This window comes from Cyprinodon tularosa, unplaced genomic scaffold (genome assembly GCF_016077235.1).
Source record: "Cyprinodon tularosa strain WSP-4 unplaced genomic scaffold, ASM1607723v1 ctg235, whole genome shotgun sequence".
Taxonomy (NCBI): Eukaryota; Metazoa; Chordata; class Actinopteri; order Cyprinodontiformes; family Cyprinodontidae; genus Cyprinodon; species Cyprinodon tularosa.
This window is the reverse complement of record NW_024038880.1, coordinates 435,001-457,452: the sequence shown is the minus strand read 5'-3', so window position 1 is coordinate 457,452 and position 22,452 is coordinate 435,001. Positions and strand designations below refer to the sequence as shown.

Sequence of the window (22,452 nt, the reverse complement as noted above, 5' to 3'; positions counted from 1 at the left end):
TGCAAAAAGGAGAAATCTGAAGGGATTTCTGATAAAAATAATCCCTCAGCGCTAAATATGCAGCTAACAGCATGACTTTAATCCTTTTTTTTTTTAATTCCTGTTTTATAAGAAATCCTCTGAAGTAAAAACACGACTCTGAATGTTTTAGGCTTTAAAACGCGTCTTCTTTCTTCTCTTAAAGAGTTTTTTTTATGTTTGCACCCATTTTTACGGAAGCGTATTGCAAAAAATGAACAAAATCAGACATCAGATCTCATTGTATTGAGATCGGTATCTCATCATTACGAGATCGGTACCTCGTAATGATGAGATCGTATCTCGTGATTATAGGATAAGATCTCATAATTACATGATGCCGATCTCTAGGGGTGTAAATAATAATCGTTTTGTATCGATGCATCGATCCAACAGCCGACGATCCGATGCATCGATACGTCCGCAAGAGAATCCATTCATGTTTTTTTTTTTCTCCGGTCTATTTTTATCCATTTGCTCCTGGGCGTAATTCTCCTCCCGTGCTGCGGTGGCGCTAAACCTATTTTGCCCTCCTACCACGCTTCCTGGTTATACTCTTAGAGCAGTGTGTTGCAGTGAGCTTGATGCAGACATTTTTGATATTACAGCTTTTATTGATTTATTTAAAAAAAAAAAATAAATTAACCGATTAATCGATTCGAATCGAAAATAATCGAATCGTTGGGTCAGGAAATCGATACTGAATCGAATCGCCATGATGGATGGGATTTACACCCCTACCGATCTCGTCATTATGAGATAAGCTGTCTGATTTTTTTTTCTGTGGTGAATGCAATACGCTTCCGTACATTTCAACCTCAGATGTGTAAATAACCATTAAAACTGTTGAAGGTGCAGCACAGACGTTAGATGAAACCCAAAAAGTATTTTTTGTGCCTGAGAGTTAAAAAGCTTTAAAAATAAACCAAAACGGCTCCTTTCCAAAGAAACATACAGGAAATTGAACTTAAAGGACTAAAGGGTTTGATTTTTACTTGTGTTCCTGTTTTCTTTTCGCTGACCTGAAAAATAACCTGTTTTTATGAAGTGAATAAAGGTTAAATTATGAGAAATAAAAAAATGTTTCCTCCATCTGCGGTCTGCTGTCACACATGTTGCTTCATATTTGCTATGTGCTTCTGTTTCAGGCTGAGAATTAACACTTTTATTCAGAAACTCGTCAAATGTCAAAGTTCCTCCTTCCTGATCGGCTCATGAAGTCGCTCCGATCATCGTTGCTCCTGTTTCTCCACCTGCAGGATTACAGTGAGATTCAGGACCACAGGATTCAAAACATGGAGGGAATTTAGTTCCAGGAATGTTCCAAACCAGATTATTTATCCAGGTTTATTCATAACATGTTACTGTTTAACCAAAGTGACTCTGACTACTTTCCATGATCCATGACCATGAACGCTGCTCAGGCAGAACAGGGCTGATTACCGTGCAATAAGAGCCGTACGATGAACTGTTCTCTCTTTGCAAAGATAAAGTAACCCGACTCCGCCAGATGGATTTGCTCCTCATATCCATCTGGAAACCTTCCGTTGAAGTAATTTTGGGAAGGGGTGAAAATACTGGTTAGCTGATTGGCCTATGTTGGTGATAGACGGGCCAAATAAACCAATCAGATCAAAGAAGCATATGACGTACTAACAGAGCGACGACGAAGAGGAGCCAATTGATAGATCAAACTCTTGGTGAAACCAGTCGGGAGAAGAGCAAAAACATCTTTTCCTCTGAGAAAAGCCTCCAGAGCAGTGTTTTGCTCTTCTTTCAGTGAAGAAATACTCTGTAATTCCCATAAAACTTGCTCGATAGCCACGCTAACGCTAGTTTCATCGGCTGAAGCCGCCATGTTCTTTAGACTGAACTGTCGCGCTTCTCGTTGCGTCACACCTCAACCCGCCTCAAAGCCAACGCTGATTGGACGTTCGTTTGGTGAACGGCTCCAAATTTTCTTTAACGGAGAGTCTCCCGACTGATCTGCGAGTGAAACCTTGAAAGCTCGCGAGATCAGGATGGTCTCATCCCTAAAGATAAAGTGCCAACTGAGAGAAATCCATCGATCTCTGTTTATTTAACTCCAGTAAATAGTTGAATACTTTTTTCCGATGTCAATGGCTGAGACAATTAATAAGATTAATCAATTATTGAAATAATCATCAACTATTTTAGTAATTGATTAATCGTTAACTGGAGTGTAGAGACTCTAAAACATGCCTTTAGCTGACAGAGCGACTCACTTACACCAGCAATTATACCAAAATTATAGAAAAATATATATAAACATTTTGCATTTAAGATAAAATAAGTTCGTCTGTTAATCTGCTCCATCAGAATTCCTCAAGTCGAAAAGTTTAAGGTTTAACCTGGTTTAATTTAGTAAACAATCTTCCTTAAGGAACCTTTGACTTTTAGATTATTAATCTAAAATCAATCCACTGGACTTTGTTTCAGAGTTTGAAGACGTTTCTCTTCCATCCAGGAAGATTTTTCAATTCCAAATGTCAGAAATAGCGTTTAGTTCCAGGTTTTATCCAGCAGCCCAACAAAGCCTGGTTTTAGTTTAGAAAACATGCAAATAGAAACGGATGAACGGGTCCCCCCCTTTGGAATGGGGGTCGTTTGGCTTCTTTGTTAGCCTGCAATGCCCCATACCTGTCTATGTCTCTGAAAGGGGGGTCTTAGTGGGAATTGTTGGCCTGGCTGAACAGGCGAGGTCTTCTGTTCCCCTGTAAAGGGGTGGGGGTTGAGATGAGAGTGGGAAGGAATCAACTCAGGCCCCGTCCATACGAAGCCGGCGTTTCGGGGGTCTGTAAACGATCTTTTTTTTATTCAGCCTTCAGAGTGGGAAGATTTTGAAACGCCGTTTTGGCGTTTCCATCTTTAAGCTCTAACCGCTTTTTTTTTTTTACACGCATGCGTCATAGCGTCGCCTCTAAACACGCATGCGCGACACAGTATCACAACAACAATGGCGTCGTACTGTGTTGAATGGTTGCTGCTCATGCTACTCACCCTGCTGTCGGGCTTACAACAGAATCTTCTTCTTCTGGAATATCTCCAGGAAGAACAGAGCAATATCGACCACATAGTTCAGCACCTGAATCTGACTGAACCACGAAAATGGACCCGCAGGGCAACCATGTATAAATATTACTGCGCATGCCCAACATTTCGTCGCCTATTTTTGCTTTGGCACCACAGCGCCACTTACAGGCCTGGCATACATTTTGCAGCGTTTTCATGCATTCGTGTGGACGATCACTTTTATTTTACGTCTCCGTCTTTACGACAAACGTTCTGGAAAATATCTGGAAAATCGTTTTGACTTCGTGTGGACGGGGCCTCAGTTGCTGCATTGTTGATTTTTGAAAGCTGCAACCTAAAAAGCAGCAATTTTGATTATGTTAATGAGGAGTGCAGAGTATCCTTGGTGGTCCACCGTTTCCCAGGATTCATTGAGGGTCAGAGCGGCTTGGTTAACGCGCACCATAATGACGGACAACGGTTGCAACAGCTGTTTAAAAAGGATGTTTTAAGGGAAAGAATGAAGGTTTGATCAACCTATTAGGTTTGCTCAGTTGGTCAATATTGCACTGAAATAAAAGAAGAGCTCCATTGTTTTCCTGAGACCTGAGGACGTCCTGAAATATACACCATGTTGTTATCTTTGCCTTAATGTTGGCTGATGAGGCAGAAATGAATCGGGTCTGCTCCATTGCAGCTGTCCTTTGCTGACGCTAACTTACCCGCTAACGATTCACTGCTGGCAGAGATGGAGCTCTGCACTGGTGGAGACTCAACCCCTCCCTGATAATCCCAGACAGCGGCTCATTTAGCTGCAGAGTTTCCTCTTTCAAACAGGAGAAGATGAAGTTTTCAGTTCCTCTTTAGTCTGATCGTGGGATCCAAGGAGAGATTCTAACCCGAATGTTTGCCAGATTCACTCAGAGTGTGATCAGGTTCATTGATCATCCTGGCCTGAAAATGCAAGAATAACTCTTTGGTTCTTTATTCTTCAGCTAATTAAGCTTTTTGTAATTCAGTCATCAGAAAACAATCTGAACTCTGAGAACAGAATCAGAACCAGAAGCGTTTTTGTCACAAAACAAACATTTGGACATAACTGGAGGTTTTTCCTCAGAGGCTCCGGTCTAACAAATTACTAAAAAGAGGAAAAATTAGAAGAGGAAAAATATGCAGCTTTAATCAAAGATGGAACCTGAAAGATGTTATTTATGTTTTAGTTTGCTTTAAACCCAAATCCTGGTCCTCGGGGGGCCGCTGAGGACCAGGAAGATCATTCAGAACTGGCTCCGGTTCTGCAGAAGCCCCTCTGTGACCCGTTAATGTAAACCAGAGCGTGGCAGCAGGAGGAACATCTAAAAACATGTCAGAGACCAGAAACAGCTGTTTTATATGAAGTGATGAAAACTAAAACTTTGTTCAGAGTTTATTGTTTTCTTTTCTGTTTTTAGTAAAAGATGTTCCAGAGGGAAGCATCTTTATTTAGAACACAGACGGAGCTGGAGCCAGGACAAAAACTGGGATTTTTAGATGATGAATCAGTGGGGGGGTAATCTGAAGCAGATTTACAGGATTGTTAAAGCTTTAATATGCACAAAGATTCTTACAGGAATAAATTCTTGAAACGAATTAAAGCTATTAGAGTTTCTTTAGATCTAAACTTGTCTGCATAATTCAATTTCAATTCACTTTATTTCTATAGCGCCAATTCACATCATGTCATCTCAAGGCAATTTACAGAGTTTTCTATCTAAGGAAAACCAGCTGATTGCATCGACTCATTGACTCTTCAGCAATCCCTCACACTAAGCATGCTTGTAGCGACAGTGGAGAGGAAAAACTCCCTTTGAACAGGAATAAACCTCCAGCAGAACCAGGCTCAGTGTGAGCGGCCATCTGCTGAGGCCCACTGGGGTTCAAGGAGACAGAAGCAGACATAGAAAAAGAAGCATAGATACAAAAGGCAGCTGTCAACCAGCTCCACAGGCGGCCCCGTCCAGGAAGCACACAGCCAGGCAGACGAGCTCCGAGCCAGCTCCCATGTCAGAGGATGAAGAGAGCACATCCAGTTAGTCACAGTCAGAGAAACAGGACTACACTGGAAAACAGGCCGATCTCCAACATCTAGAAACAAAGGTGTTGATGGCAGCAGCACAGCTGAAATTTCTCTCCAGGATGGAGTCACAGCCAAACAGGAACAGACCAGATGAAGCTACTATGAGAAAAAGCAGAGAGAGCAGAACGTTAGAGATTGAACTAATAGATTCTGCAGAGTGGGAGAATAGAGATAGAATGAAGCAGAATGATGAAAAAGGGGTCCCTATGTCCTCCAGCAGTCTAAGCCTATAGCAGCAGAACTATAGAGATAGATCAGGATAACCTGAGCCACTCTAACTAGAAGCTTTATCAAAAAGGAAAGTTTTAAGCCTAGCCTTAAAAGTAGACACAGAAGCATTAGCTTCCAGAATGAAGTCTAGAATCAAACTATTGGAAATGAAACTGAAATCTATGTTTAATTCTTATCTCAGACTTCCTCTCCTCTGTTTTGTTGATCTCAGTGCTTATTATATATATATTATAGGCATTACTATTTAGATGCAGGGCAGATGAATCTGCTTCACTGTTAAAAAGGAAGAAGATACATTTATGAAATCTTGAAAAGCTGCAATAAACAGAAAAGCTGATATATATATATATAAACCAATAATGTTCCTATAATCTTATAAAAAAGTATTAAACATTAAAAAACAAAGGAAGTTTGAATAGAAGAGACTGTTGGGTTTTAAGCTGTAATTTTCTCTTTAAATGTGTATTTTTTATGTATTAAATGATTATAATTAAATGCTGGTTAAGCTTTTATTTAACTGGCTGTTTTTACACCCAGACGCTACTTTTAAACCTCCGCCTCAGTTAAAATTTCAGCTTTAATCACAGGAGGTCCAGCTGGGCCACACTGCAGCCTCAGCTCTGTCTGTCTGTCTGTCTGGATTTTTCCACTTTCCCTTCTGATTCCAAAGATTATTCCTGCGAGGGCTCAAAAAAAATTCCCCAGAACAAACATGGCCGGAGCGTTCAGACATCAATCAGGGCTGTTTTTTCACTGTGAGAACCGGATCTGGACCCACAGCCCAAACAAATGATCACACAGCAGCCAGTTTCAGGACTTTTTTCTCCGTCCTAAACGAGCTCAGGTTGGGTTTCATGTAATGAGATTATAGCAGTGATAGTTTTAATTAGGAGCAGTTAGCGTGAGAGAAGGAAAACACGGTTAGGGGAACTGCTGACGGAGGAGGAAAACCGTTGAGTTTCATTTGTTTGAACAAGTTCAAATGGGGGAAAAAAAACAGAAAAATAACACCAGACTGGCTGATTTATGAGCTCACATTAAATATTATGAAACTTTCTCAAAGATGAAGCTTTTCTTGGTTGCTGCTGATCTCTGTCTGCTGACCGTCGTTATCCAGACTGTTGGATGCTTCTGTTACTGCCTGATGATCTGTCCTCAAATGCTCGCATTTCAGCTAATTACAAATAAAATTGAAAATATACAGCTTGTAGTTATAGTTAGAGTGGCTCAGGTTATCCTGAGCTATCTCTATAGTTCTGCTGCTATAGGCTTAGACTGCTGGAGGACATAGGGACCCCTTTTTCATCATTCTGCTTCATTCTATCTCTATTCTCCCACTCTGCAGAATCTGTTAGTTCAATCTCTAACGTTCTGCTCTCTCTGCTTTTTCTCATAGTAGCTTCATCTGGTCTGTTCCTGTTTGGCTGTGACTCCATCCTGGAGAGAAATATCAGCTGTGCTGCTGCCATCAACACCTTTGTTTCTAGATGTTGGAGCTTGGCCTGTTTTCCAGTGTAGTCCTGTTTCTCTGACTGTGACTAACTGGATGTGCTCTCTTCATCCTCTGACATGGGAGCTGGCTCGGAGCTCGTCTGCCTGGCTGTGTGCTTCCTGGACGGGGCCGCCTGTGGAGCTGGTTGACAGTTGCCTTTTGTATCTATGCTTCTTTTTCTATGTCTGCTTCTGTCTCCTTGAACCCCAGTGGGCCTCAGCAGATGGCCGCTCACACTGAGCCTGGTTCTGCTGGAGGTTTCTTCCTGTTCAAAGGGAGTTTTTCCTCTCCACTGTCGCTACAAGTATGCTTAGTGTGAGGGATTGCTGAAGAGTCAATGAGTCGATGCAATCAGCTGGTTTTCCTTAGAGAGAAAACTTTGACTTATTTCATCTGTATGATCTGGTTGACTTGTTTCTGTAAAGTGCCTTGACGTGGTGTGAATTAGCGCTATAGAAATAAATTGTAGGAGAAGTGGTACTGAAATTAGCTTCACAGAACTTCAGTCTTTGGTTGGAGTCGCCCAGCGGCTCACATTTAGACCTGGAAACATTCACCTGGTTCTCAGAGGCGTAGCCAGAAAATCCTAATGGGGGGGGGGGGGGGGGGCAGTCAATAACCAATGAACATTGAGGGGGGGCCGAAAGGCACCAGAACCTCAGGGTCAATCTACACTGTTCCAACAGGAACAAGCACAACATCCATATTTTCTAAATAAATACAAACTATCCTTTCCTGCAGCCTTTGCTAACAAATAGATGCATAAATTTAAACATCTATGCTGTGTAAATAAAAGCTATAGTGGACATAATTCTTTAAGGTTCAAATTCTGGGGCACATATTTCAATAATCATTCTGCAAAAGAAAAAGATAATTAAATCTACCAATATCCACATTTAAAGAATGTTTATGTCATTATTAAATTAGTTATTTATCTATGATTTCACTGAAGACTCCTAGATGACTTGCAGAGGCACATCATTTCATCTCTACCCCAAATAATTCAAAATTTAGTTCTGAAAAGAGCATGAATTCTGTATCTATCATCTTTAATGTTTGTATATTGATGTGCATAATTAACTGCAGTGTTTCTGTTGTCAAGTAGTTCTTAATATCAAAAATTTTAATGTCTAATAAGTTAGAAAATTTCCCGATCAGAGTATTATTACTGCCATAGTCTGTATTAGAGGGATCTAGCTCCGCCCCTTCTGGTTCTGAACTCTGACCCATACGTCCCTGATGCTAGTTCTGTGGACAGGAAGTCCTTCTGTTCATTTTTATGAATATTCAAACCTTTATTTTTCCCCCTAAAGTTGGAAACAAACCTTCCAGTCATTTTCTTACTGGTGATAGAAATCAAAATGATTCTGATCCGTCGTCACATTTTTCACACAAACTGTTCTTCGTCTTAATGAGGAGCCGTTCGGTTCTGGTCTCTGTCAGCGATAATGACACCAGAACCAGAGGAAACCAGGCGGTCAGCTGGGCTCCAGTGTTTAATGGTTCTAATGGATGCTGGGACGTTTAGCAGACCACTGGTCACTTTCAAAACCAGTTAGGCAGGAAGGCTTCCTTTCTGGGGTCTAATTGGAAACACGTTTGAAAGGAGAAACAAGGTGGGAAAGTTGAACCGTGAGAAAATCTGCCATCAGAAACACAAACGGTTTTTAATTCCTGTTTCTACTGCCGATTCAAGTCCTGCCGTTACTGGGGGGGGGGGGGGGGGGGGGGGGGGGGGACAGGAGGACCGACGCCCACCCAGACCAGTTCAACCAGCAGGCCTGCTTCACTGGTTTAACATCCAGTTGGAGATTTTATAAAAGAAAACCAATTATCTTTACGGCACATCCATAATTTAGTCCGTCAACTGTTCGTTTTTAAACCTGGAGCTGATTCATGGTGGAGTACATCGCCCCTCCCAAGATGGTGGCCATGTTGACCTGTGTTTATATCAAAGACTGGTGGTTTGCTGTAGATTTCAGGGCATCTCCTCGGGTCGCAGGTAAAACCCATCAGCTCTAATGGTGCGTTCACACCAGACATGGATCCAGTGGTTTTGTTGCCATTGTTACTTCACCATGATGGTTCCACCCGCATCACTGCCCTCCTGAACGAGCCTCTACGTGAGGCCATCGCTGGGAGAGCTCGACCAATCCGCTTCCACCTTCATGAGTCATTGGAAATGGTGGCCCACTGAGGATACGGAAGAGGATTAGGGCCACTGAAAAATTTTTAAAAAGCGAACTAATTTTTAAATATTTCATTTTAATATGGGAAAAGTCAGAAATCAGAGATTAAATTCATAATTCTGATATTTTTGTCAGAATTCTGAATTTTTTTCACATATTAAACTGAAATAATATTTATCAGTTAACTTTTTTTTTTTTTTTAGGTGGCCCTAATCCTCTTCCGTAGAGGGTACCCTGGAACCAACCCTTAAATCCAGGAAAAAGGACAGATCCAACTGCCGTATTTATCGGGAAAACAGTGAATTTTCCTACAAACTAAGAAAATAGACTTTTATGTTTCCAGTTCAGGATGAAGCCTTTTTTAAACCCAAATAATATTATACAGGTGCTGGTCATAAAATTAGAATATCATGAAAAAGTAGATTGATTTCAGTAATTCCATTTAAAAAGTGAAACTTGTATATTATATTCATACATTACATACAAACTCATATATTTCAGATGTTTATTTTGTTTAATTTTGATGATTACAAATGACAACAAATGAAAATCTCAAATTCATCATATCAGAAAATTAGAATATTGTGAAAAGGTTCAAAATTGATGGCCCCTGGTGCCACACTCTAATCAGCTAATTAACTCAAACCACCTGCAAAAGCCTTTAAATGGTCTTTCAGTCTAGTTCTATAGGCTACACAATCATGGGGAAGACTGCTGACTTGACAGTTGTCCAAAAGACGACCATCGACACCTTGCACAAGGAGGGCAAGACACAAAAGGTCATCGCTAAAGAGGCTGGCTGTTCACAGAGCTCAGTGTCCAAGCACATTAATAGAGAGGCGAAGGGAAGGAAAAGATGTGGTCGAAAAAAGTGTACAAGCAAGAGAGATAACCGCACCCTGGAGAGGATTGTGAAACAAAACCCATTCAAAAATGTGGGGGAGATTCACAAAGAGTGGACTGCAGCTGGAGTGAGTGCTTCAAGAACCACCACACACAGACGTATGAAAGACATGGGTTTCTGCTGTCGCATTCCTTGTGTCAAGCCACTCTTGAACCACAGACAGCGTCAGAAGCGTCTTGCCTGGGCTAAAGAGAAACAGGACTGGACTGCTGGTGAGTGGTCCAAAGTCATGTTCTCTGATGAAAGTAAATTTTGCATTTCCTTTGGAAATCAAGGTCCCAGAGTCTGGAGGAAAAGAAGAGAGGCACTTCATCCACGTTGCTTGAAGTCCAGTGTAAAGTTTCCACAGTCAGTGATGGTTTGGGGTGCCATGTCATCTGCTGGTGTTGGTCCATTGTGTTTTCTGAGGTCCAGGGTCAACGCAGCCACATACCAGGAAGTTTTAGAGCACTTCATGCTTCCTGCAGCTGACCAACTTTTTGGAGATGCAGATTTCATTTTCCAACAGGACTTGGCACCTGCACACAGTGCCAAAGCTACCAGTACCTGGTTGAAGGACCATGGTATCCCTGTTCTTAATTGGCCAGCAAACTCTCCTGACCTTAACCCCATAGAAAATCTATGGGGTATTGTGAAGAAGAAGATGCAATACACCAGACCCAACAATTCAGAAGAGCTAAAAGCCACTATTAGAGCAACCTGGGCTATCATAACACCTGAGCAGTGCCACAGACTGATCGACTCCATGCCACGCCGCATTGCTGCAGTAATACAGGCCAAAGGAGGCCCAACTAAATACTGAGTGCTGTACATGCTCATACTTTTCATGTTCATACTTTTCAGTTGGCCAACATTTCTATAAATCCTTTGTTTTTATTGGTCTTCAGTAATATTCTAATTTTCTGATATGATGAATGAGATTTTCATTTGTTGTCATTTGTAATCATCAAAATTAAACAAAATAAACATCTGAAATATATGAGTTTGTATGTAATGTATGAATATAATATACAAGTTTCACTTTTTAAATGGAATTACTGAAATCAATCTACTTTTTCATGATATTCTAATTTTATGACCAGCACCTGTATATATATGAAAAGATTCCACCAAATCTTCTTAAAACCTGAAGACGTCCCAAAAATCTCCTTTTCTGGAGGCGGATCTTTATTCTCTGCATCTGATTCATCATCATAAGCTGAAAAGTTTTTCACTGAGATCCAATCAGATCTCATTTTTAAGAAACCCTCAAATAGGCCGATTCCTGCAAACAGTGGAGGAGAAAACGACCCGACTGGATCCAGAACCGCTTCTCCATCCCGACACATCTGGATCCGGTTCTGCTTAATCAGCCTGAACTTCAGAAACCAGGGAGGGGCGTCGCTTCAGATGTCAGCCAGGTTTTCCTTCCCCTGGGTGGGATGTGGGCGTGTCCTCTGCCGCTATTACAGCCAATCACAGGCCGGTCTCTTTAGCATTTAGTTTGTGATCTACCTGATCATCACCCATTCTAAAACTGGTTTAACCAATAATTATCCAACATCTGGGTCTGATTTTCTTTTGATTAATAAAAGCAGGATGAATTAAAATAAAGTTTTAGAAACTATACTAAACAGTTGAAATAAACAAAACTTTTATTGTCAGAATAAATCTAAATAGAAAACATCTGATATTAAAACATTGAAGCTAACTGATGAAAAATTAACTTATTGCAAACAAACAGATCACAAAAATAAACCAGTTTAACCCTGAGAGGTTAACCAGCCATCAGGTGCAGCATCCTTCCAATGGTTAACGCTTCGTCCAGCTAATGAAGCGCTTCACGTTTCTGCGGCGCCGCTCCATCCGGTCCAAACCAGATCCTCTGATTGATTCACAGATGTTTAAAGACTCGATGAGTAAATCTGATCTGCAGAAGCGACTCGGAAGATGATCAGGAAACTAAGAGGTCAGAACAGATCAGGTTCCGTCTGGCCCCCAGAGGTTCCATCTGGTCCCCGGAGGTTCCTTCTGGTCCCCCCAGAAGGTCCGTCTGGCCCCCCCAGAGGTTCCTTCTGGCCCCCAGAGGTTCCTTCTGGCCCCCCCAGAGGTCCGTCCCCCGGAGGATCAGTCTGGCCCCCCAGAGGTTCCATCTGGCCCCCCCAGAGGTCCGTCCCCCGGAGGTGCCGTCTGGCCCCCCCAGAGGTTCCTTCTGGCCCCCCAAGAGGTCCGTCCCCCGGAGGATCCATCTGCCCCCCCAGAGGTTCCGTCTGGCCCTCCCAGAGGTTCCTTCTGGCCCCCCCAGAGGTCCGTCCCCCGGAGGATCCATCTGCCCCCCCAGAGGTTCCTTCTGGCCCCCAGAGGTTTCTTCTGGCCCCCCCAGAGGTCCGTCCCCCGGAGGATCCGTCTGCCCCCCCAGAGGTTCCTTCTGGCCCCCCCAGAGGTCCGTCCCCCGGAGGATCCGTCTGCCCCTCAGAGGTTCCTTCTGGCCCCCCCAGAGGTCCGTCCCCCGGAGGATCAATCTGCCCCCCCCAGAGGTTCCGTCTGGCCCTCCCAGAGGTTCCTTCTGGCCCCCCCAGAGGTCCGTCCCCCGGAGGATCCATCTGCCCCCCCAGAGGTTCCGTCTGGCCCTCCCAGAGGTCCGTCCCCCGGAGGATCCATCTGCCCCCCCAGAGGTCCGTCCCCCGGAGGATCCATCTGCCCCCCAGAGGTTCCGTCTGGCCCCCCCAGAGGTTCCTTCTGGCCCCCCCAGAGGTCCGTCCCCCGGAGGATCCGTCTGCCCCCCAGAGGTTCCTTCTGGCCCCCCCAGAGGTCCGTACCCCGGAGGTTCTGCTCCCTGACCCGCTGCTTCAATGCTGTGAATTCCAGTTGGTTTTTGTAACAGAAGCTCCCAAAATGTTGGATTTCTGGGATCAGAACCAGAACCAACATTTTCACAGATCCATTTGGATCCATAAATAAAAACATTTTTCTGTGAGACTTTGTGACCCTGTGGTTCCGGTCCAGGTGAGCAGAGGGTCCATCCACCCGCTGCAGAATGAGCACAGAGCTGGAATCCTTTAACCTGGAGCGAAAAGACTCGGACTGAACGAGTCCGAGTTTATATTCATTCAGGAATGAAGGACTAATCTGGACCAGAACATAATCAGGAAGTTCTAGCAGAACATTTTTTCTGTCCACTAACCCGGTCCTGTTCTATTAACAAAGTTCTTCTGCAGCTCTGATCTTTTACTGGATTCTCATTTTCCTTAGGTTCTGGTTCCGACCCAGAAGCAAAGGAAACCCGTTAGCTGGATGGAAGGTTTTAGTGAAGAACAAACCTTCAACGGTCTGTGCTGCTTATTCAGGAGAACATCGGCTGTTATTATCAGAACCGCCGTGGCTCTCTGGCCGGATCAGAACCGCTATTTTCCTCTGAGGATCTGCTGGATGGAAGAACCTCTAGAACCAGATGCTGCTGACCCAGTCCGAGTCCAGTGGTATAAAACCTGAAGTTGGATCAGGTTCGGTTTGCTGGTTAATCTGCAGGTGATCTGACCCTCCGCCGGACCCGGCCGGCCGGTCCGATCGGACCGCACAGCGGCCGTCAGAGCCTCCTGTCCCTCATGGCGTCCTGGATCTGCCGGTCCAGCTCCGCTACGATCCGGTCCTGGTGCGTGTAGACCCCGGTCCTCAGCAGCGTGTCCCTCTCCTCCAGCAGGCGGCTCAGGTGCTCCTCTGAGCTCTCATTCAGGCTGGGGGCGGGGCCTGGCTCTACGGGGGTGGGGCCTAACCTCTCTTCTTCCTGCTTTTTTAACCTGAAGGGAGGAAATGAAACGAAGAGCGTTTAAAAAAAAAAGAAGAAATTTCAGATTTTCAGTCAAATCAAAGCTGCTAAACTGGATCGGTCTGGTTTAGCTGCAGGGAAGATGTTTACTGCTCAGCCTAACTCCGCAGAACTGGTCTGGTCCGGACCGGGACAGCTGTGATGGGCTCTGGATCGGCTGTTTCTGCCTTTGATGCTAACGATGCTAAGCTAGGTCCTACTTTTTTTTTCGTTCTCCTGAATCTGTTCATCCAAGCTTTATTGGATCAGAACCAGAACTCCTTCGGTCACCACGACAACCCTTAAAAACGATGCTGGAGGTACGGGTCTTCCACTCACCTGTTCAGCTGGTTCCTGATCTGGTCCAGCTCCTTCCGGTCCTGCCGCACCGCCTCCTTCTCCTCGGTTGCTAGGTAACGCAGCCTCATGGCCTCCAGCTCCGCCTGCTGCTTCTTCAGACGAGCCACGGCGTTCTCCTGCTCCCTCTGGACAAAACAGAAGCAGCCTCGTCACGTCTGACCCGGTCTGCAGCTCTGAACTCTGCACATCAGAACTAAAATCACAGCCGCTTGCTAGATTTGCCAGAACCGCTGATACCGGGTCAGCCTGCCGACCCATAAATCAGAGGAGGGGGGAATAAAAACAATGAACCTCTCAATTCCACACAGAACTCTGATTAGAAAAATAAAGGTTTTCACATAGAGTTGAGACCCGGAAGGAGAGGAGGAGGCTGCAGAACCGACGGTTCTACTGGGTCTGTTTGGTTCCAGAACACAATAAAAACAAATTGTGTTCTGATCAGAACCAGAACTAAACTCTCTTCCCCTTCTCTAGAACGGGTTTTACTCGCCACCGCAGAGGTTCTGGAGCGGATACAAGTGATGAAAGGAGGTTCCCTGAACCTTAGCGGAACCACAGGTCCGTTCAGTGGACCTGAACCAGAACCACAGGTCCGGTCAGTGGACCTGAACCAGAACCACAGGTCCGTTCCTGCCTGCTGAAAGCCTGAAGATGTCTGAGTTTATTTTAATTCCTGGAAAACCTTCATAAAAGAAAAGAAAAGGTGTTTAAATCTGATGCCGACCCAATTGGACCTCCTGCTCATGTTTCAGCCTGAAGGACCCGGAACCGACCATCAGGAAGCGGATCAGAACCACAATCTAAAAACTGGGTCCAACAGAACCTCATTAGGTCAGACCTCAACTAGAGCAGAACCAAATGGTTCTGTTGTGACTGATCCAAAGAACCAACAGGACCCAGCGGCCCGGTTCTGGTCCAGATTGGTTTTTATCTCAAATATTTAATTTAAAATATAAAACTGATTTAGAATTAAATTAGAAGAAAACATCTAAAAGTTCTGGAGATCAAAGAATCAGTCGATCGGTTCCTGGTTTGGTTTTTAACTGAATCTATTTTTATCAAATTAAAACGATCAAACGTTTGCTTCTCGGTTTCCATGAAAATGTATCAACGAAAATGAGTAAAAAGGAGCGGATATAGAATCTATTATCTATGTTATTAAATAGGAAAAAAAACATTTTTCATTGTTTGGTTTCTGGACCCGTTAACTCCCATCTCTAACTGGTTTGCTCTGATTGGATCATGATCAGCGAACTGACCCAGAACCATCAGAACCGGAAGGATCTGGAACCACGTTCTGGAACCAATTAGAAAGGCTTCCTATTCTGGATCCAGATGGCAGAACCGGTTCAGAAGCTGAATCTGACAGGAAGGCTGGGTTCTGGTCGTTGGTTCCGGTGAGGCAGCGGACCAGATGGGAATGCCAACACGTTCTCCTCAAACAGAACCTTTGAGCTCCAGCTGACATTTCATCTCAAAAGCTGCTGCAGAGTTTGTTCATGCAGAATCTAATTTACTGCAGTTATACTTCTAAAGGAAATGTTTGTGAACAACTGGATTCTGATAAGAAAGAAGCAGATCTGCATCACTTTAGCTCCTCCCACTTAGTGTGACATCACTTCATCAGAAAGACACCTGAATGAATAAAAGTGATCACAGCTCTGCAGAACTAATTCATTAAATTATTTAAATTTAATCATAAAAGATCGGGTTAACATTTAGATTTTTTCTTTCTTTTTTTGAGAATAAAGTCATAAAATTACCAGAATAAAGTCGTAATATTAACAGAATTAAATCAACAAACCAAAACACGTTTTAGAAAGAAAGCTTGGAGCTCCGCCCAGCAGATGACGGCCGTCCAGCTCCACCAATCAGCAGCCAGAGTCCACTTTGACATCCTGCCCAGTTTGATGCTGCTGCTAAAAGATTTCCTGATTTCTCAAACTGATGCTAAAGTAGAACTTCTTTATAACTTTTTAGAGAAGAAAGGGCTCCTTGGAAGAGTTGTTATAAAATAAAACTTTATTCTCGCAATTTTATGACTTTATTCTCATAATGTTACGACTTTATTCCTGTGATTTTATGTCTATTCTTGTTGCAACTTTATTCTTGAAATTTAAAATAATAATTCTCTAGCCTGGCCCTAACACTCTGTTTGCCTAACAGAATAAAAATGTGAAGGAGCCTAAATCCAATAATGAATAGATTGTTATTATAAATCCATCCATCCAATAATCTGAAGATTTTATTTACTGGATTATTAGATGCCCTGCGATGGACTAGCGACCTGTCCAGGGTGGACCCCGCCTCTCGCCTCTAGGCAGCTGGAGGTAGGCACCAGCACCCCTGGTGGACGGAGGATTATTAGATCTAAGTGATGCAGAGAGAAACGGTCCCATAACTCGACTCATTTACGGAGAAAAAGTTTTGTTTTGTGTGAGATAAAAGAAAAATTGTAACTTTATTTTCTCTGCTGGTAATGAAGTAGAAACAGAACCAGCAGATCAGACACTACATTAACAGGAGCGTCTCTCCAGGTCTCCTGAGGAGTGAGTGGTAGATACTGACTGCTGTGGATTCCCCACAGAACCACAGTTAAAGAAGCGATAAAGTTTATTGAGATATTCTCTGACCTAAAGCTGCTGCTTTCATCCTATCGGCAGCAGCAGACGTTCAGTCACCTTTCCCGGCTGCAGCGACCTCCCGCCTGCAGCGACCTCCCGCCTGCAGCGACCTCCCGCCTGCAGCGACCTCCCGGCTGCAGCGACCTCCCGGCTGCAGCGACCTCCCGCCTGCAGCGACCTCCCGCCTGCAGCGACCTCCCGCCTGCAGCGACCTCCCGGCTGCAGCGACCTCCCGCCTGCAGCGACCTCCCGGCTGCAGCGACCTCCCGGCTGCAGCGACCTCCCGCCTGCAGCGACGTCTCGGCTGCAGCGACCTCCCGCCTGCAGCGACCTCCCGGCTGCAGCGACCTCCCGCCTGCAGCGACCTCCCGCCTGCAGCGACCTCCCGCCTGCAGCGACGTCCCGGCCGCAGCGACCTCCCGGCCGCAGCGACCTCCCGCCTGCAGCGACCTCCCGCCTGCAGCGACCTCCCGCCTGCAGCGACCTCCCGCCTGCAGCGACCTCCCGCCTGCAGCGACCTCCCGCCTGCAGCGACCTCCCGCCTGCAGCGACCTCCCGCCTGCAGCGACCTCCCGCCTGCAGCGACCTCCCGCCTGCAGCGACCTCCCGGCTGCAGCGACCTCCCGCCTGCAGCGACCTCCCGCCTGCAGCGACCTCCCGCCTGCAGCGACCTCCCGGCTGCAGCGACCTCCCGCCTGCAGCGACCTCCCGCCTGCAGCGACCTCCCGCCTGCAGCGACCTCCCGCCTGCAGCGACCTCCCGCCTGCAGCGACCTCCCGCCTGCAGCGACCTCCCGCCTGCAGCGACCTCCCGCCTGCAGCGACCTCCCGGCTGCAGCGACCTCCCGGCTGCAGCGACCTCCCGGCTGCAGCGACCTCCCGCCTGCAGCGACCTCCCGCCTGCAGCGACCTCCCGCCTGCAGCGACGTCTCGGCTGCAGCGACCTCCCGCCTGCAGCGACCTCCCGGCTGCAGCGACCTCCCGCCTGCAGCGACCTCCCGCCTGCAGCGACCTCCCGGCTGCAGCGACCTCCCGGCTGCAGCGACCTCCCGCCTGCAGCGACCTCCCGCCTGCAGCGACCTCCCGGCTGCAGCGACCTCCCGGCTGCAGCGACCTCCCGCCTGCAGCGACCTCCCGGCTGCAGCGACCTCCCGCCTGCAGCGACCTCCCGCCTGCAGCGACCTCCCGCCTGCAGCGACCTCCCGCCTGCAGCGACCTCCCGCCTGCAGCGACCTCTCGCTCAGCTTCAGCTCCCAGCCTCATGTCTTTAATCTCTTTGTCCCAATATTTTTCCTGAGAAAAGAACAACTTCAGGTCCTTGTCCCAATATTTGGAGTTGAGGGACACGGCGGCCGGCCTCTGATCCGACACCTCGGTTCTGTTTGGGCTTTAACTCTCCCCCCCGCCGCCATCATTATAGCTCAGACAGGAATTTTTATGATGTGAGCTAAAGGAGGCGGGGCCAGGAGCTGAGAGAGGAGCCTGCAGACGGGCCAGCTCCAACACGGACGCTCGGATAAACACGGGTCTGAGGGTTCAGACGCGTCTGGGGGTCAACAACCAAAGCATGATTAATCAGAGGGAGGGGCCGGGCCCCGTAAAGACGCATCAATCACAGCCTGTTTTCTTAGCAGCGCTGAGACACTCAGAGGAGGAAGATAAGGAGGAAGAGGAGGCAGGAGAACAGCTGGTTCCTGTCAGGAACAGTTATTGGTATGTCAGAGCCGCTGCACACATTTGACCTTTGACCCCCCACAGCTCTAAGCAGCCGATTCCTTTCATAACTTTATTAAACCCAACAGGACGGATCAGAATTTTGCTTCATAACCGGATCACTTTACCAGCAGTGATGTAGAAATAAAGGCCACTAGGGGAGGAAATGATCTTTATAAAAAACAACTTTATAATTATTATAGTCTTGTTTTGCTGTAGGGGAAGGTTGGCTAAGAAGCGGGCTGAGATTATCTGAACCAACTGAAACATGGAGAGCAGAAAATCACCAATTCAACAATATTCAGCTCTGAGATGTTCTGCTGCTGCAGAAGGAGCTGAGGCACATGCAACTGCTGGCCCCCAGCCGGGTCCGGGTCCCACAGAGGGGTGCGGATCCCCCAGCGGGTCACCGATCCCCCTGGGGGTGAGATTCCATCTGCAGAGTCTGGCCCCCCCTTTACCTGTTTAAAGCGAGCGAGCTCCTTCAGGGCGCGGCCCCACTGCTGCTTGTAGTGAAGCTTGGACTTGGTGGTGGACTCCAGCTTCCTCTCCAGCTCCACCTTCAGAGGCAGAAGACGAGCCATGAAGCAGAGCACCATCTGACTCATTCCTCTCTGGATGTTCTTCTCCTGCTCACCTTCTCCAGAGTCAGCAGGTTGATTTCGGACTGCAGGCGGAGCTCTGGTCGCACGTTCTGCTGCTCCCTGTACAGCTGGAACTCTTTCTCCAGCTGTTTGTAGCGAGTCTCTCCGTCTGCGATCTGAAAGCAGAAGCTATGAGTTCAACAACAGGAAGCGACCAGCGGGGCGGCAGCTCTGCCTCCGTCTCTACCTGCTGCAGTAGCCGGCTTCGCTCTTCCTCCATCAGATGGACCTTCTCCCTCTCCAACGTCACCCGGTGGTCACACTCCCTCTGCACCCTCCTGCTGGCCTCCTGCAGCTCCTTCTGGGTGAGGTCGTGCTCCACTCGCAGCTCCCTCTGCAGCCGCTGAGTCTGGAGGTAAAAACCAGAGAAAGATGCTAAAATAAAAAACTGCTTCTAATTGGTCAGGTGGTGGTTAAATGGAGACCATGCAGTAACGGGACTGGATGTAGAAATGAAAATAGATAACTTAATCAACAATCATAGCAGACAAAGACCCCGAAGCGTCCACCGCATGGTACTGGAAAAGTCTTTCTCCACGAAGCAGAAGGGTTCCAGACCACTAGGGGGAGCCAGAGGGTCCTTCCTATCGTAAAAGATTAAGGCTGAGAACTGGAACAGTTAGGGGTTACGTTAAAGGAATAGTACACCCAAAACATGATTAGCCTTCATTTTCTACTCACCCCCATGCTGAACAACACTCTGGAGTACTTTTTTGATATCTCAAATGCATCTGGAGATCTGGGAGGCTTCTTGCTGTCTGCTGACATTCAAATAATGGAGGTCTATGGCGCCCGAGACAGAAAGGTCCATAAAAGTCCACAAAAACGTGTCAATATTCCTCCATACTGCTCGTCCAATTTATTCCAAGTGTCCTGAGTGGGTAGCGTCCAGAATTTACTCGAAACGAAGTCATTTAGAATGTTTTTAGAGCATAAACAGTGGTGTATAGGATTTCCTGAAAGCGCGTTCAGGACGCTACGGAAGATGGCAGACCAAACCAGATGAAAGTGCGCATTCAGCGTCTGCTCTTCCGATAATGCAAGCGTAGAAGAAGAAATGTGCTGTTTACCTGTGCAAAGAAAGAAACAACGAAAGAAAAATGTCTGAGGACTTCAGTGTTGAGGAAGAGCATGAGTTCTTTGCCGAGCTGAATGCGCTGGTTTGGTCTGCCGGCTTCCGTAGACTCGTGAACGCGCTGGCGCGCGCTTTCAGGAAATACTATACACTACTGTTTATGCCCTAAAAACATTCTAAATGACTTCGTTTCGAGTAAATTATGGATGCTACCCACTCAGGACACTTGGAATACATTGGACGAGCAGTATGGAGGAATATTGACACATTTTTTGTGGACTTTTATGGACCTTTCTGCCTCGGGCGCCATAGACCTCCATTATTTGAATGTCAGCAGACAGCAAGAAGCCTCCCAGATCTCCAGATGCATTTGAGATATCAAAAAAGTACTCCAGAGTGTTGTTCAGCATGGGGGTGAGTAGAAAATGAAGGCTAATCATGTTTTGGGTGTACTATTCCTTTAAATCATCGATTTGCACCATTGTCCTGGTAACATCGACCGTGATTCCTTCCAGATCAATTTTTTTTTGTACTGTAATAGCTTCTGCTGTAATATAAAGCAACTCATTTCAACAGATGAGCATTTATTTTTCAGACAGGAGCTCAGGGGCTAAACGTCCCAAAATATAACATCCAGAAATAACCGGAAGTCTGACCATCAAAGATCCTGATGATCCACGGATCATCAGACAAAGTCCCCGGATGTCGTTCTCTCTTTACCCAGCATGCATCACAGCAGACTTGTCTGTTCTCCAGACCGACAGCTGTCCCAGCATGCGTTACACGTGGAAGAAGAAGGGGTCTTCACTGTGCAGCATATTTAATTTTTATTGATTTTTCTGTGAAAACATGAACAACAACATCAGTTCACTTTTGCTATGTCTCATCTCTGATCACGCTGTCTGACGTCTTACTCGCTCCACAACTGCATGCGCCAGCAGCGGATACCTGAGAGACGCAGCGCCCCCTGCTGATCGGATGTTTTCACAGTCACACGCATACATGAGTCAAGAATAAAAAATATTATTGGGGGTACACTGTAAATTGTCTTTGCAATAAACTGTCCATTAGCACCAAATTGTCTCTGCAAACACCTTATGCCACACATGCACTGCAGCAGCTTCCAGGTTAGTACTCACAGAGCTCAGAGTATTTAGTTAAAAGTTCTCTTTTCTGTTGTTCAATAAAAGTACATTTTAAGGTCATTTGAAGCGAGAACCTTCTACTTTAAGCTTCGCTATATGGCCCATTTATGGTCCATTCACTGTATGGACCCTGGCAACCAGGGCTGACGTTAGCCCGTCTGCGGGAACCCAGGGCTGACTTTAGCCCGTCTGCGGGAACCCAGGGCTGACGTTAGCCCGCCTGCGGGAACCCAGGGCTGACGTTAGCCCGCCTGCGGGAACGCAGGGCTGACGTTAGCCCGTCTGCGGGAACCCAGGGCTGACGTTAGCCCGTCTGCGGGAACCCAGGGCTGACGTTAGCCCGTCTGCGGGAACCCAGGGCTGACGTTAGCCCGTCTGCGGGAACCCAGGGCTGACGTTAGCCCGTCTGCGGGAACCCAGGGCTGACGTTAGCCCGTCTGCGGGAACCCAGGGCTGACGTTAGCCCGTCTGCGGGAACCCAGGGCTGACGTTAGCCCGTCTGCGGGAACCCAGGGCTGACGTTAGCCCGCCTGCGGGAACCCAGGGCTGACGTTAGCCCGCCTGCGGGAACCCAGGGCTGACGTTAGCCCGTCTGCGGGAACCCAGGGCTGACGTTAGCCCGCCTGCGGGAACCCAGGGCTGACGTTAGCCCGCCTGCGGGAACGCAGGGCTGACGTTAGCCCGTCTGCGGGAACCCAGGGCTGACGTTAGCCCGTCTGCGGGAACCCAGGGCTGACGTTAGCCCGTCTGCGGGAACCCAGGGCTGACGTTAGCCCGTCTGCGGGAACCCAGGGCTGACTTTAGCCCGTCTGCGGGAACCCAGGGCTGACTTTAGCCCGTCTGCGGGAACCCAGGGCTGACTTTAGCCCGTCTGCGGGAACCCAGGGCTGACGTTAGCCCGCCTGCGGGAACCCAGGGCTGACGTTAGCCCGTCTGCGGGAACCCAGGGCTGACGTTAGCCCGCCTGCGGGAACCCAGGGCTGACGTTAGCCCGCCTGCGGGAACCCAGGGCTGACGTTAGCCCGCCTGCGGGAACCCAGGGCTGACGTTAGCCCGCCTGCGGGAACCCAGGGCTGACGTTAGCCCGCCTGCGGGAACCCAGGGCTGACGTTAGCCCGCCTGCGG

The 22,452-nt window shown here is 47.0% G+C and overlaps 1 protein-coding gene across 1 annotated transcript in view; it reads right to left on the bottom strand.

Moving 5' to 3' along the window:
• Positions 1-12,706: 12,706 nt before the first annotated feature.
• Positions 12,707-22,452, bottom strand: part of LOC119784871 (centrosomal protein of 120 kDa) — a 31,744-nt gene continuing 21,998 nt past the window's right edge. The window contains exons 15-19 of the mRNA XM_038287130.1: positions 19,295-19,456; positions 19,101-19,223; positions 18,925-19,023; positions 14,107-14,252; positions 12,707-13,759 (exon numbers count right to left, since the gene is read on the bottom strand). Coding sequence (XP_038143058.1) covers positions 13,549-13,759; positions 14,107-14,252; positions 18,925-19,023; positions 19,101-19,223; positions 19,295-19,456 — 741 coding nt within the window. The 3' untranslated portion in view covers positions 12,707-13,548. The remainder of the gene's footprint in view (positions 13,760-14,106; positions 14,253-18,924; positions 19,024-19,100; positions 19,224-19,294; positions 19,457-22,452) is intronic.